This window comes from Python bivittatus, unplaced genomic scaffold (genome assembly GCF_059951505.1).
Source record: "Python bivittatus isolate LINGU-HERP-01145 unplaced genomic scaffold, Pbiv_v1 ctg000350_np1212, whole genome shotgun sequence".
In the NCBI taxonomy this organism is placed as follows: Eukaryota; Metazoa; Chordata; class Lepidosauria; order Squamata; family Pythonidae; genus Python; species Python bivittatus.
In genome coordinates this window covers 20,845,791-20,861,782 of record NW_028277074.1, presented here as the reverse complement: position 1 = coordinate 20,861,782, position 15,992 = coordinate 20,845,791, and the positions used below count along the sequence as shown (strand labels likewise).

General features: G+C 38.7%; 1 protein-coding gene across 2 annotated transcripts in view; it reads left to right on the top strand.

Moving 5' to 3' along the window:
- Positions 1–15,992, top strand: part of ERG (ETS transcription factor ERG) — a 150,302-nt gene that overhangs the window by 70,495 nt on the left and 63,815 nt on the right. For both annotated transcript variants that reach the window (XM_088144689.1, XM_025177674.2), the window contains exon 2: positions 12,366–12,514. In XM_088144689.1, the coding sequence (XP_088000815.1) occupies positions 12,416–12,514 (99 nt within the window). In that variant the 5' untranslated portion in view covers positions 12,366–12,415. The remainder of the gene's footprint in view (positions 1–12,365; positions 12,515–15,992) is intronic.

Genomic DNA, 15,992 nt, shown 5'->3' with positions numbered 1-15,992 from the left:
TCCTATTAGTGACAGTGAAAAGTGAAATTTGTCTGAAATTTGGCATCAGTGTTTCCCATAGATGCTATTCTCACTGAATATATTCTGTCTCTAAATTGCAAAATTGCAGTCACTTTAAAAACCCATAGATTTTAAAGGAGCATAGTTCAAATACACTCCAAGTATATATGAAATTTGGCATGTTTCATCCCTTCATTTTTGGAAGTTGAAGTGTTCTGTGTGTGTGTCTCTGCGTGTGTGTCTGCTGGTGTTCCTGAAAGCAGGAATTTAACCTGAGTAAGGACTAGTAAAGCAGAAAGGAGATTTTTTTTACAGGAAATACATTGTTCCAGATCAAGTCTGTAAATCAGATTGGGTGGGCTCTACATCCTCATTTTACATTTTATAGAAGATGTTAATATATCAAACCATTGGGAACTATAGTAGATCAAAAACAAATAGAGGAAGATGAGCCAAACACATTTACAAATCTGATTTTGAAAGAATGGGGAGAAGCTTTATGTGTAAAAGAGATAATCTTTTTCTAATTTTAGTCATAGACCCAATGGGTTAGCACTGTGTATTCTGTTGTGTGGATACAGGCTGTATTCATAGCTCTTTACCTTCAAAACTGTGAATGAGAACCAACTACCATTCTCTTTTTGTTGGATGAAGCCATTCTATGCAAAAATTAGGAGGTTTCCTGAATCCACAGTTTCACTATACTATGAAGTAATTGTTTTCTAAAGTTAGTTCAGTTTATCAGTCTTCTTTGAGCAAGCAAGACAATTTGGAAATAGGTTGTATTAATTTGAATTTAGAGCTATATAAAGCAGTACCAGTCTCACTGAAAGCAGTTTATTTAGTTTTCAGAGGTTCAAATTATGAAAAAAACAGAAATAAGACCACAGACGCACAGACGCACAGCTTTAGATCAGTATATGTGCACATTGGATTGTTGTTCTATTAATGATGAAACAATTTGCTTCATTAGGATTATTAAATATTGATGTGTCAGTGCTGAGTGCACTCTCCCAAATGCAAAATTCATGTTATAAACTCAACATTATAAAATGATCTTTGCACCAAAATAAATAATTATGTTCTATCAAGATTGCAAATACTATAAAAGTTAAGGTTAATTTGGGGTTTCCTATTAAAATGATTTCTTAGCACAGTCATACACACACACACACACACACACACACATACACACACACATATCCACATACATACATAAATAAAGGTTATGGATCATAATGTATTTGTCCAATCCATTTGGTAAACAGATGTTAAGGGGTGAGAGTGAATGACTATCCAAAAGTCCAGTTCAACATCTTAAACAGTACACCACACTGGCTCTCATAGGTAGGTAGGTAAATAGGTAATAGAGAGCCCTAATAGGCATTTATGTTGAAAAAAAAATCTGAATTGTATGAGATATAGATACACAACATATGTAACAAAGGAAAAAGTCTTGGTGGCCAAAGGGTGACAGCTTTGAATGATTAAGAACAATCTGGATAAGTCTCAGTCTTCCTGGTTCACTAAGATTCAAATTCAAATATTTCACATCTGTTTCATGTTTCAGACATTAAGAATGTATACCAGTCCAGTATTAGATGTCTGTCTGCTGTTATAAGGAATTTAATTTATGCCTAAATAAGTGACTTCAAATTTATAGATGAAATTTCAATCCGCTGCATCTTTGAGATAAAATTTATTTAATACAATGGTAAACCACTCAGGTACAGAAAAGATAATTTAAAATAACTGAATATTAATTCTTGACTTGGAAAAGAAATATTGCTTTTTTTAAAATAACGACTGTTTTTTATATATTTGTTGTTTTATTTTTTGTTGTGAGCCACCCAGAGTCACTTTTTGTGAGTTGGAAAGCCACATAAATTTGATAGATAGATAAAGAGATACCATCTCCCTTTTATCCCATGTGTCTGTAAAGCTTGAGCCTGTAAAATTATAGCAATAATCAGAATAGCAGAAACCTTAAGACATTTTTATTAATGGGCAATGTAGATTACTTTCTGTCTTTTAACTAAAGGATAATTTTGTTACTGACTTTAGTTGTACCTATTGCTTGGTGCAATGTCCACTGGTGATGATATATTCTGTGTTTCTTTATTATATTCACAAACCCTTTTCTACATTTTCAGTTCTTAAGGCAGGCTTCTTCTCTAAGAGGAGGAGAGTTTATGGGATGATATATCTAAATTATAATTCTGAATATTGCACCTGACTCTTAAGAATTATAAAGGAGTTAATCCAGTATGCTGAATGCACCATTAGATTAGATTTAGGGCTAAGAATAGAGTCAATTGCTCCTGTACGCTAAAAAAAATTTGATGCCTGATTAAATAGCTTAATAAATATTTTCTTTAGAAGAACAGTGAGCACCATCTAGTGACTAAAATAATATTTACATTTACATCTGAAGTGTTGAAACTATCCTAACACAAGACAATTTATAAACTATGTTGTAAATAGATTTCACTATTAATGTTAACTTGTAAGTAAACTTAAATATAACTATTTCTAATCAAACACATTTAAATTAAGCACCACTTTTTCAGATTTTGAAAATGAAGATAGTTGTGAGAAGTACTAAGCTGTCCAATTCTTCACTGCTTTTTGAGATCAGCCAAGGACAACTATGTACTGACATTGTTAGAAAAAATTAATATTGATTATCTGAACTCAACCCAATTCAAAGGAAAAAAAAAATTAAAGCTGATTAATTTCCACCCAAATTTGTGGCATTAAACTGGCTTTATCTGACATTATATAGTTTTGTTGAGATGCAGATAGGAATTTTTCCAATCAGTCCAAAATAAGTTCTGTTGCTTCTGAGTAAATTTATCATAAACCTTTTGATACAAAGCAAGAAGGTGATGATTTAAAACTTCACTAGCAGACCTTTCCTCCAAGGGTTCCTCATATAAGATAATTATGATAGTCTGTCACCAATTAGGTTGAATCTTCTGGCATGCCCTAGTCTGTCTGCCTGTGGAGTTTTCATCCCTCATAGCAAGAACTTCTCTTTTCAGTCCAGCTCTAGGAAAATAGAAGTAAAGGTTCTTTTTATCTTCTGACCAAGCCAGTGATACACAATTTAAAGTGTATGCAAGTCCTGTAACTTAAAGGTAGCAGTACCACTATGCAGTCTTGCACATGAAAACATTTTTGATGAGAGAGACCCTTTTTAATCCAATTAAGCCAAACTCCTAAATAAAAAGATGCTTACTGAGAAAACAGAAATTCAAGGAAAAACAAGAGAAAACAACAATCACAAACAAAGAATTCCAAATAAAAAGCAACACAGTCTAGCTAAAAAAAAAAAAAAGTTACCACCTTTTTGAATAAGACATTGAGTTTTAGTACATGTTCAGGTTCATTGTAGAAGAGGATAGTTTAAGAAAGGGATCTGGCCTTCCTCTTTGAAGGTTGTTAAGCAGGTGCTGCTTGATGCTGATGTTCTTTCTTTGCAGATTTATAATTTTATGTAGAAGGTGGTGGATAAGCAAAAGCCAAGAGGAGACTGACCTTGTTTTACCCACTCAAGGAAAATACTCACATTTCTGATATCATAGATTTAGCTAATAAATCAGAAAATTATATATTGTTACATAATTTGTTTGAGATACAAGAAAATCTGTTGCATGATATATAATTCTATTGTGCTACTGATAGGAGCATTTGCAGCCAAAGAATTTCACATAATTTCATTTTTCTTTTTAGTTAATCATTTCTGTGTAGACTTCCAGCTGTATCAGGTTAATATGTTTCACTGTAATTAGGTATGTATGTAGTATCATATAATACTATTTAATATGAAGATCCGGAAATAATGTTTTGACATTATGAGTGCTGGAAAATATGCGGTTTCAACCAGGCCTGTCTCACACGAGCACAAAGTGAGGGTTGGCTTCACTGCAGCCTGGCTTTGCTGCTTTGTGTGGGAGGGGCTTGGATCCCGCCTTTTTTCCAGTTTCCCTCATTTTCTTTCTTTTCTCCTCATGGTTCTCCACAAGGTAGGAACGAATCCTTTCTCCTCCTCATGGTTTTTGTACCAACATTTCACAATCCCAACATTGAGTTATGGGCCCAGCGTATCAGCCCAGGAGGTTTTTTTGGTCTTACAGCCAAGAAACTGCTTGCACAATTTTTTTTAAAAAAGGCTCCGTTCAGATTTTTTTTCTCTCTCCTTTTAACAATGGAGAGGGAAGAGGGGCTTCCCCCCATCCCAAAGCTGAATGAAGATAGCTTTTCAGCTTGGCTATACAGACTAAGGCTACGATTGGACTTTCGGGACAGCCTAGATTGTTTAGATTCCCCTCAACCACAACCAGGGGATTCTGAAGAAGCCAAGAGATTATGGGAACAGAAAAACATGATTTTAATTTCTAGTTCACTACCTGATCACAGACCGGCAGAAATAAAAGATCTTCCCACTGCCAAGGAAATGATTGAGAACCTGAGGACATTATATTTAGAAAATGATGATCGGAAGATTATTTCATTACTGAGGGAACTGATTGCATCTAGTTTTTTAGAAGATGAGGATAGTAACGAGCATTTATTGAGAATGCAGTCTATCTTTGAGAGGCTAAGCACAATTCAAAATCTCATGAATGAAAGACTAAAAATGGCTTTTCTATTAAGCTCATAACCTGACAAATATTACCCTTTCGTAGCAGCGCAGAATTTACAAGGGATGAATTTGTCTCAATTGTTTGGAGCAATTAAAAGTGAAGCGAGGAGACAGAAAAATTATTTGTATTTCCATAAAAAGTCAACAAAAGACATGGGTTACCTGGCAGAAAAAGGGAAAGGTGAGCAGAAGCCATTGATTGCTCATCAGCACAACAATAAACTCATTGTTTGTCATTCCTGCAACAAGCCAGGGCACATAGCTAGATATTGTAAAAGCCAAGACAAAAAGGATTTTTCAGAAGGAAGGCATTCCAAAGAAAAATTAGCTCTGCATACAGTTTTCAGAGCAGAACATGCTCTTGGAGCTAATTCTAATGAAACCAAAAGTCAATGGATCTTAGATTCAGGTACAAGCCAACATCTTTGTGGGACCAGAGATAACTTTAGTGAACTGAATGAAGAGCCACAAGGGATCATTGCTCTTGCTGATGGGAATTCCATTTCAATAAGAGGAAAAGGCAAAATACCCTTAAGATGTTTTAATGGAGAAAAATACAAAGACCTCATAGTGACAGATGCATATTATGTACCATGATTGACAACCAATTTGCTGAGTGTGCGATCATTAAACAGAAAGGTTTCAATGTAATGTTTAAAGCCAATAGAACATGTGAAGTAACCAGTGGTAGGCATATTTATGTTACAGGCTTTGAGAAAAATGGAGTGTACCAGGTGAACTGTGAACAACCAACACCAAATGTCAGCCTCACCTGCCAACAGCAGCAGAGAAAGAAGGACATCAGCGCCACCATATGGCACAAGCGGTTTGCACACAGGGACTTGGATGTGATTTTTAGAATGAAGAAGGAAAATATGGTAAGAGACCTTGAACTAAGCAATCGTGAAAAATACCAGTCAAAGTGTGTAGAGTGCATCAGAGGAAAGGCAACAAGGCCTGCCATACCCAAAGGGAAAGGCGTGCAATTAAACCACTTGAACTTATCCACACTGATTTATGTGGACCTCTTCAAACATCAGCAGGTGGAAACAAATACATAGTATGTTTTATAGATGATTTTTCCAGGTATTATGTAACCTACCTGATGAAGGAAAAGTCCCAAACTGGGGATATGCTGAAGACATACCTTGCTATGGTAAGGAATAAATTCAATTGGACCTCTCAAGCCCTTCAAAGTGAGAGAGGCGGTGAGTTCATTTCTAACACCATGCAGACATACCTAACTACTAGGCATAGAGCACAGATTAACCACTCTTTAGATGCCAGAGAGTAATGGAGTTGCAGAACGAAAGAACAGTTCATTGATGGACATGGTGAGGTGTATGCTGTTAGAGGCTGTCAAATACTGGGCAGATGCTGTTATCACAGCTACGTACTTGCAAAATAGATTGCCAACCAGAGCCAATAAGGTAACGCCTTTTGAGCTTTGGCATGGGCAAAAACCAAGTGTCAAACATTTAAGAGTGTTTGGATCTAAGGCCTATGCCCACATACAAAAGAAAGGAGATCCAAACTAGACCCTAGAACTGAAGAAGGGGTCATGCTTGGCTATGCTCCAGGAAGCAAGGGATACAGAATCCTGAACCCAAAAATGGGAAGAGTAAGCATACGCAGAGTGGTATACTTTGATGAGAGGGAGAGAGGCTGCTGCACTCAGGTGGATAATGACTGTGGAGAAACCAGCAGCAGCAATTACCAGCCTGAGATGTTCAGCCTGACACCAGAAGACACAACCACACCAACCCAGAGGGAGATGGAAGTCCAGGAAGAGACTCCACCAGAGACAGATGATGAGGCCGAGGATGCAGAAGAGGGTGAACCACCAGTCATCGCTCCTGAACCTGCTCTGAGATGCTCATCACAACCCAACAAAGGAGTTCCAGCTGACAGACTTACCTACTTTGCAAGGTCGTCGCTACCAAGCAAACCCGCATCGTGGAATGAGGTACTGCAAATGCCAGCAGATGAGGCAAGTAAGTGAAAAAGGGCAGCACAGGAGGAGCTAGATGCTCTGTACAAAAACAAAACATGGACTTTAACTAAACTACCAAAAGGCAAGAAGGCCATAGGTTGTAAGTGGGCGTTCAGGGCAAAACAGAACGAGAATGGTGAAGTACAAAGGTACAAGGCCAGACTGGTAGCAAAGGGCTACTCACAGAAATATGGGCAGGACTATGATGAAAGTTTTGCTCCTATTGTGAAACACACCACAATTAGAATGCTTCTAAGTCTAGCAGCATCCAGGAACATGGACGTCGAACACTTAGATGTTAAAACTGCATTTTTACATGGGGAGATAGAAGAAGAGCTTTACATGACACAGCCTCCAGGCTTCACTAATCCCAATACCAAGCATCTCGTTTGCAAGCTTCAGAAGAGTATTTATGGTGTGAAGCAGGTGGCCAGAGCGTGGAACAAGAAGTTAAACCAAATCCTTCTTGACCAGGGTTTTGTTCAAGGAAAAGCTGGTCCCTGCCTATACACAAGACACAGAAATGGGAGGGATGTGTATATACTTTGTTATGTGGATGATTTAGTGATTTGCCACAATAACAAGAAGGACTTTAATGATATTGTTTCTCAACTAAATAGAGAAGTAGAAGTGAAGCATCCGGGCAATGCCAGCTACTACTTAGGAATACAGATCGAGAGAGAAGAAGATGGGAGCTTTCTGCTAAGTCAGAACCAAAAGATTCTAGGACTGTTGGAAAGCTTAGGATTGCAAAATGCCAATCCTGCGCCTACACCAATGGAGACAGCTTTCCACAAGCAACAAGAACCCAGCGATCTCCTGCCAGAGAACAATGAATATAGAAGTGCCATAGGAAGATTGTTGTATCTAGCCACCACCACTAGACCAGACATTGCAGCTGCAGTGGGCATTCTATGCAGAAAGACAAGCACGCCCACACAGAGAGACTGGACTGGTGTCAAGAGGGTGGGAAGGTACCTAAAGGGGACCATGCACCTAAAACTGAAACTGCCAGCCACTGAGAATCCTAGACTAGTGGGATTCATAGATGCAGACTGGGCAGAAAACATTGCTGACCGTAAGTCCACTAGTGGCTATGTATTCTTCTATGGGGGTGGAACAGTGAGCTAGGGAAGTCACAAGCAAAGCACAATAGCACAGTCCTCTGCAGAAGCAGAGTATGTGGCAGCAATCAAACTAGACTACTGACCCACAGGAAACATGACAGTGGACATCTTCACAAAGCCATTGTCGAGGACCAGTTATCAGGAACTAAGAGAAAAATTAAATATTGTGGGACACAGAGACATGCAAGGTTGAAAAGAAGGGGTGTTGGAAAATATGGGGTTTCAACCAAGCCTGTCTCACACGAGCACAAAGGGAGGGGTGGCTCTGCTGCGGGCCTAGCTTTGCTGCTTTGTGTGGGAGGGGCTTGGATCCCGCCTTTTTCCAGTTTCCCTCATTTTCTTTCTTTTCTCCTCATGGCTCTCCATGAGGTAGGAACAAATCCTCTCTCCTCCTCATGGGTTTTGTAATAACATTTCACAACCCCAACAATGAGGTCTTTATTTCAAATATAAATAGTTTACTTCTTTTATTGATTCACTTGCAGGTATTGAACACACTATAAATGTAGCTGGTCAACCTCTTCACTTTTTGTTCTACAATTTTACTTGTGAAAGTATTGTCCAGGGGATTCTTAATGGTTAATGTAATCTATTAATGCTTTATTTGAGATATACTATATACTGTAAAATATAATAAGCCTTACCATTAGGAGGTTCTTTTTCCTGCCTTTCTAGTGGGACATGTCATTGCCAGTTATGTGATGATGTGCCTGTATGATCCTTGCCTTACAGTATATGATTTTTTTTTCTACTCTGAAATCAGATTTTGGGGTGGAAATGGCCATATTTTTGTATCTGGTCTTGTGTTTGCATATGGGAAAACACGGACATAGGACAAAAAGGAGTTAGTAGGGATTGTTCATCCCTACAATGCTTCAACCACATTTTGCTGCAATGCCTGCCCATTCCTTTTCTGCAATCTCAGGTAAGAAATTGGATGCAGTTTGGAAGGAAATTAAATGCAGATGAGTATAGGAGCAACAGTTCAGCAAAATGAACGTATGAGGTCAGGAAAGTGCTGGCTCAGATATTGATTACCAACATGTGGCAAACCTTGAAATAACTAAGTAGCAGGGATTGTTTTATACTAGAGACCAGAAAATTAATTGACACCTGAAATGACCATTCAGGAATGATATAGAACATGTTTGATAAAGGATGCCACTCCCTACTGTTAGATGTTCATTTATATAAGATTTGTTTATACCAGGAGTGCTTCTCAGTCAGTTGAAAAGAGGAAGTTCTGTAGGAATGTTGAAGAAAACTTGATAAGGATATAATTGTTCAAAAAACTAAGATATAATACAGTATATATTTAGCTTCAGAGATATATGTAAAGGGACTGGTGAAGCGTTGTGTCTATATGTTTCAATTTTGAAATGATGTTTTCATAGCTGATGAAAAACTAAATAAACTAAATAAATATAACAATGAAACTTTATAAAATTTAAACACATGCTTTAATTGGCATAAAATTAATACTTTACAATTAAAAAAAAATCAGAAGCACTCTCAATACTTTTCTAAGGCACAATTTAAAGAGAAAGAAAGAGAGAGAGAGAGAGAGAGAGAGAGAGAGAGAGAGAGAGAGAAAGAAAGAAAGAAAGAAAGAAAGAAAGAAAGAAAGAAAGAAAGAAAGAAAGAAAGAAAGATCCCAGCACCTAAACAGTTCCATAGAAAGTTCTGCAGGAAATCACCAGCAGAAGTATGCCTTTTTATGTAACAATCAGTCTTTATTTGCTTAAAGTCAGTTCTAAACAGAATGTTGAAGGCATAAATCACATCTGAACATTTCATTTTTAAAAATAAAGACTTTAGTTTTTTAACATTACTGTTGTAATGTATAACTTTTATACTGTTTCTAATTAAAAATAAATGCACATTAGAAACTTGATTAGAAAAAGCAAAAAAAAAAATCAAGATTATAATTGGAACACTCTACCTACTGGTCCATCACTCTGCTCACAAATGGAAGATAGTTTGGGATTGTGCCTAATTATCCATATTTAGTGATGACTTTACAAAATAATCCTCTTTTAAGATAGTAATCAAACCACAACTGCCCTTCCGCATCAGTAGCAGGATCAGTGACAGAAAACTGAAAGTAGAAGAATCAACTGTCTAATATAATTTCTGTTGCAACTGTTGTCATAGTTAAATTAGAAATTAATAACGTGTTATAATTAGTTGTTGTCCATTTAGTTTTAGCTCAGTTTATCTGAGTTATAGCTCATTATAAGGGGAAAAAAAAGAAACTATGTTTACAGTTAACCAAATATTATAGACTGAAAAATACATGAAAAGGTATACAAACATAGGTGAATTAGTTTTAAAAGGCAACTTATTATTAAATGTGGAACAACAATAGAATTTGGCAACCTTTCTGGCCATCACAGGTGACCTAGTGGGTAAGAAGGGAATATTTCTTCCTCTGAATTACCAGGGCTATTGACTAAGAGGGACATATAAACTTAATAGTAGAAAGAGGAGTGGACAAATGTGTGTGATAACAATTCTGTTGTCCACAGCATGGACAGCGATAGTCACTGTTGCACTAAAATTTGACTAAATCTTCCTTCTGCAGTTAAGATGGCAGAACATTGAATCACAAGTACAAAATGAGCATAAGTACTGGTTAAATATTGTGATAGAAGAAAAAAATTCCCATACAAAGCGGGGAAAGTACTTAGACCTTTCTGGATGTCATTGTTAATTGCCCATTGTGTCTGATCTATCACTGTTCTCTGAAAGCAGTTGAGATTAAATATGGAATGATAAAAATCTATACCTTCTATGATGACAAAAAAATTTCCAGTAAGCTATGGGAAGCCAGGAAGCTGTCAGGAAAAAAAAAAATGAGCCAAAATTCCAAGCAGCAGAACCACATACAAACCCATACAAAGATAAGTCCTGGACTACAATTCTGTGGAATTGTGCCAAATCCCAATTTTGGCTTCTAGAGTTTATATTTTAATCAGACATATAGTCTACATATTACATAGTATTCTCTCAATGTATTGTTTATTACTTACCAATTTTCAATTGTGCTAACCAAATATCAGAAAAACCATAAGAAGGTTCTTAGAAAGTTGGAATAAACAGCTTCAGGGAGGATTAAGTCACAGCAATTACAGATCTGTGTAATTGATTGTTGACCCTGTGTTCCAAATACCTTTAATGACCCAGAACATAATCATTATCATAGTGCATTGCATAATGCAACATAGCATTTGTGTATTTATGGGCCTGGGGTACTGATGGCCCATTGTTGTTGTTTTTCAGGACCACCGAGACTTGAAAAGAAACTTGTTTCTCTTGTTCTTCTGTTGTTCTGCGCCAACTGATCAACTAGTTTTCTAGAAAAGTGCTTAGTGTATAGCTTGCTAGTTATGCTCAACAGACTGATAAATTTGCTGGATCCCTCTTACCTCCTTTTTGTAGCCCAGGTGACAAATATGGACGGGTGGATGGATGGATGGATGGATGGAAGGAAGGAAGGAAGGAAGGAAGGAAGGAAGGAAGGAAGGAAGGAAGGAAGGAAGGAAGGAAGACATTGAGGTTTTTAAGATCTTAAAGGCTACCTACTTGTCTCAGTAGAGAAGCATGTTCAAAACCTCAAGGACAGCTTTGAAGAATAGGGCCACCAAATATGAACTACAAAAATCTGAATGGCTACAAAAAGAAACAAAAAATTACTTGCTTCCCATCTAGTGATATTGAGATACTGGCAGCTAGAAATTGGTAACCCTAACAAAGAAGCCTCAAATCTCCTGTCACTGTCAGGAGCAACTTGCAGGTAGATCTCTACAAGCAATAGTAATAACATAGAAGAATGTTCTCCCTTAGAGAACTCAGGCCTAAGCTGTTAGGGTTTTGAACATAATTACTAACACTTTACATTTTATCTGAAAACAAATCAACAGCTAGTAATTCCTATACAGTAATTCAGACATAAGTACCCAGGCATAATTAAATTAAAATATTTTCTTCTCTCTTATGAATCTACCAATCAATTAAGTTGTGTCTTACATGGCTTTCAACTACTATATGCTTCTTAGCTGTTTTGCAATCTTTCCTTAACAATAATAATAAGTCTAATAGATTACATTGGGGGATTGTCCTTGTACATGTTTCTGCAACATTCTATCTTGTTCCCATGTTTTTTAACATTTAGAGAACTTGGTGAGAGCTCAGATAACCCTAATCCTGTCCTATTTCTACCATCTAATTCAGAGTGTACAGAAGTCATTTGAAATGCAAAACCAAATCAGAAATTTTGGGTCTGCAATCCTAGATGTGTTCAGCCTGTTAAGGATGGTGTTGTGAATGGACTTCACAGTTCAGCAATATTCTGCAATCACCTTTGCTTATGAATATGCAGATAGAAATGCTACCTGATAGACTGCTGTTTCCTAGAGAAGCTATACGTGACTATAGCCCATCCTACTCTGGTCATCTTCAAAGTTGATTAGCAATGAATTATTTGTGTAGCTGAAGAGAGTCTGAACCCTTAATTATTTGTTCAGAATATGGAAGTCAATATTGCTTGGATGGGATGTATAATATGAAAGATCTGTTATTATCTATTTGTTTTCAGCTCAATGCAAAGTCCTGGAAGTCCTAAAGAGTTTGAGACAAGAGTCCTTCATGAATCAAATTCTCCCATATGGGAACTTTGCTCACCTTATGGTCCCTTCTTACAGTCCCATCTCTGACAGATATTCATCTGGAAGGAACAAGAGAAAGGTAATTTTATAGTTATGCTCAGATTATGAAATAATCTTTTGAAAAATATACATTTGGCTTTACATCACCTATTTCAGGCACTTCTCTTTCATTTTTTAATTAAGGTTTTTGTTGTTATTAAATGCCTATTTCTTACTTTTTTTTTTTTTTAATTTATGATATTTTGTGGCAAGCCATCTTATTTCTACATTTGAGGGAAAAAAATATTGTATTATACAGATATAAAATAGATAAATCTTTCTGTCTTCATCTGTTAAGTCACAACCAACTCTCAGAGAATTATAAATTAGTTCTCTGTGTTATTTACATAGTTTTACAAGTTTGCTTAAAGTTTCTAGGTTTAAATCATTACCTTGCACAGTATCAGTGAGTTCTTTGCCAACCCAATTTTATAGCACCTCCAATCATTCCTAGCATAACTGATTTTTCTAAGAAATGTGAATATACAACATCACTAAAATAAGACAGCCTTAGGTTGGTAATCTTAGCTTCCAGCTAATATTTCTGGTGTGATGAAGTCTAAAGTCTTCTTGTTCCTTATATTGGGTGTAAGCTTTCACAGTCAGTATCTGCTGGGCTTCAGTGTTTAGTGACCATTGTCTAAACAACAGATTTCCAACTGTGGCTGGCATCTTGACAGACAAAGTGGACTGCTATGCCATGCAAACCACAGACAGCTGAGCAGGACTGACTGGGTTCCTGTCTTTATAGCCAGATGTTCTGACTTCTGATTGGTCTTTAGCCAAGCTGGTTTCTGATTCTTGCAGGAAACCTGGTTCTTTGTTTGTGCCTGATCCTGATTGGTTGTTTTGGTGGGTGTTGGTTCCTGATTGGTGCCTTGTTCATTCTGGCTCCGATTGGTCTTTTTTGGAGTTTTCATTCCTGATAGGTTAGCCTGAGCAGCTGAGTACTGATTGGGTCCTTGTCCAGGCAAGTTTATGATTTGCTCATTTTGGGGAGCTGATTCCTGATTGGTGCTGCTTTTGGGAAGGATCTTGGTGTGGCTCAGGGCATGTAACCAGGCTTTGTTAACCTTCAGACTTTTTTCTTTCTTGTGCTGCGCCATAATGATAATAAAATTCAAGGACACACAAATGCTGTCAAACTATTTCATATGCCTGCACTGAGAGGCTATTGAGATCCACAAACTTCCAACAGCTTCAACAAGAAATAAGAAAGCTTGAAAGCCACACCAAAGGATCAGCTCCCACTAGATGGCAACTTTGGAGGGAAGGGAACTGAAGCATTCCCACTTTATCTTGATATTACTATTTCCAGCTGTTGTCATTGCTTTAGTTAATATATATAAAAAAATGAAAATTCCCCTCTCACCCCTATGGGTGGTAAGTGTGTTCCTCAATCTCGGGTCCTCTAACAGAGGCCTGGGAATTTGAGGGTTCTGCGCAGTATCTTAGCCATTCCTAGCACTGCACTCTTCTGGACAGAGAGCTCTGATGTTGTTCCTGGGATCTGTTGGAGCCATTCTCCCAGCTTAGGAGTCATGGCCCCGAGTGCTCCTATCACCACTGGGACCACTTTGGCCTTTACTTTCCACATCCTCTCTATTTCCTCCTTCAGGCCCTGGTACTTCTCCAGCTTCTCATGCTCCTTCTTCCTGATGTTGCTGTCACTTGGCACTGCTACATCTATCACTAACGCTGTCTTCTGGTCTTTGTCTACTACCATGATGTCTGGTTGATTGGCCAGTACCTGCCTGTCCATCTGGATCTGGAAGTCCCGGATCTTACCCCGTTATTCTCCATGACCTTCTGTGGAATCTCCCATATGGACTTGGGGGGGTCTAGCCCATATGCTGTGCAGATGTTCCTGTACACAATGCCAGCTACTTGGTTGTGCCATTCAGTATATGCTGTTCCTGCCTTCATCTTACACCCTGCCATTATGTGTTGGACTGTCTCTGAGGCCTCTTTGCACAATCTGCACCTTGGGTCCTGTCTAGTGTGGTAGACCCCTGCTTCTATGATCTGGTGCTTAGTGCCTGTTCTTGTGCTACTATGATTAGTGCCTCAGTGCTGTCTTTTAGTCCAGCCCTTTCCAGCCACTGATAGGATTTCCCAATGTCAGCCACCTCAGCTATCTGTCAATGGTACATCCCATGCATGGGCTTGTCTTGCCATGGTATTTCCTCCACTTGAACTTCCTCCCATGTCTGCTGCTGCCTGAGGCATTTTCTCAGCAGCTCACCTTTGGGTGCCATCTTAGTGATGTACTCCTGGATGCTCTGGGTTTCATCCAGGACAGTGACCTTGACACTCATCAGACCCTGCCCCCCCTCTTTGCAGCTGGTGTACAATCTTTGGGTGTTGGACTTGGGGTGGAAACCTCTGTACATTGTGAGGAGCTTCTGGGTCTTCACATCGGCAGCCTCCATGTCTTCCTTTGGCCAGCAGGGTATCTGATGACTGGCAGGGCACACATGTTGATGGCATGGATCTTGTTCTTCCCATTGAGCTGGCTCTTCAGGACCTGTCTTATCCTTTGGTGGTACTTGGATGTTGCTGTCTTCCTTGCCTCCTCATCATGGTTCCCATGTGACTGTGGGACGCCAAGGTATTTATAACTGATCTCTATGTCTGCTATGTGGCCCACTGGTAGTTCCACTCCATCGGTCTTAACTACCTTACCTCTCTTTACTATCATCCTGCCACACTTCTCCAGTCCAAATGATATCCCAATGTCCTTACTGTAGATCTGTGTCAGGTGGATCAGTGAGTTGATGTCTCGTTCACTCTTAGCATAAAGCTTGATGTCATCCAAGTAGAAGAGGTGATTGATGGTGATTCCACTCTTGAACTTGTACCCATATCCAGTCCTCGTGATTATCTGGCTGAGGGGCTTTAAGCCTATGCAGAACAGCAGTGGGGACAGTGCATCACCTTGGTATATGCCGCACTTGATGGCCACTTGTGCAAGCTGTCTTGAGTTAACTTCCAGTGTTGTCTTCCACAGTCCCACTGAGTTCTTGAGGAAGGTCCTTAGTGTCCTGTTGACTTTGTATAGCCCCAGGCATTCACAGATCCATGTGTGTGGCATTGAGTCATAGGCTTTCCTGTAGTCAATCCAGGCTGTGCTCAGATTGGTCTGCCTAGACCTCGAGTCTCAGGCAACTGCTCTATCTATAAGTAACTGGTGTTTTGAGCCTCTGGTGTTGTTCCCAATGCCCTTCTGAGCTGTGCTCATGTACTGGCCCATATGGTCTTGTAACCTGGCAGCTATGATGCCTGATAGAACTTTCCATGTTGTGGGGAGGCAGGTTATTGGCTGGTAGTTGGATGGTGCCATTCCTTTGTGAGGGACTTTCATGATCATCACTGTCCTTCCTTGTGTTAGCCAGTTTAGGTGGGAGCCTGCTGTTAGCAGTGGTTCATCTGTGCTGCTAGGCGTTCATGCACTGCTGTTAGTTTCTTTAGCCAGTAGGTGTGAATCATGTCTGGGCCAGGTGCTGTCCAGCTTTTCA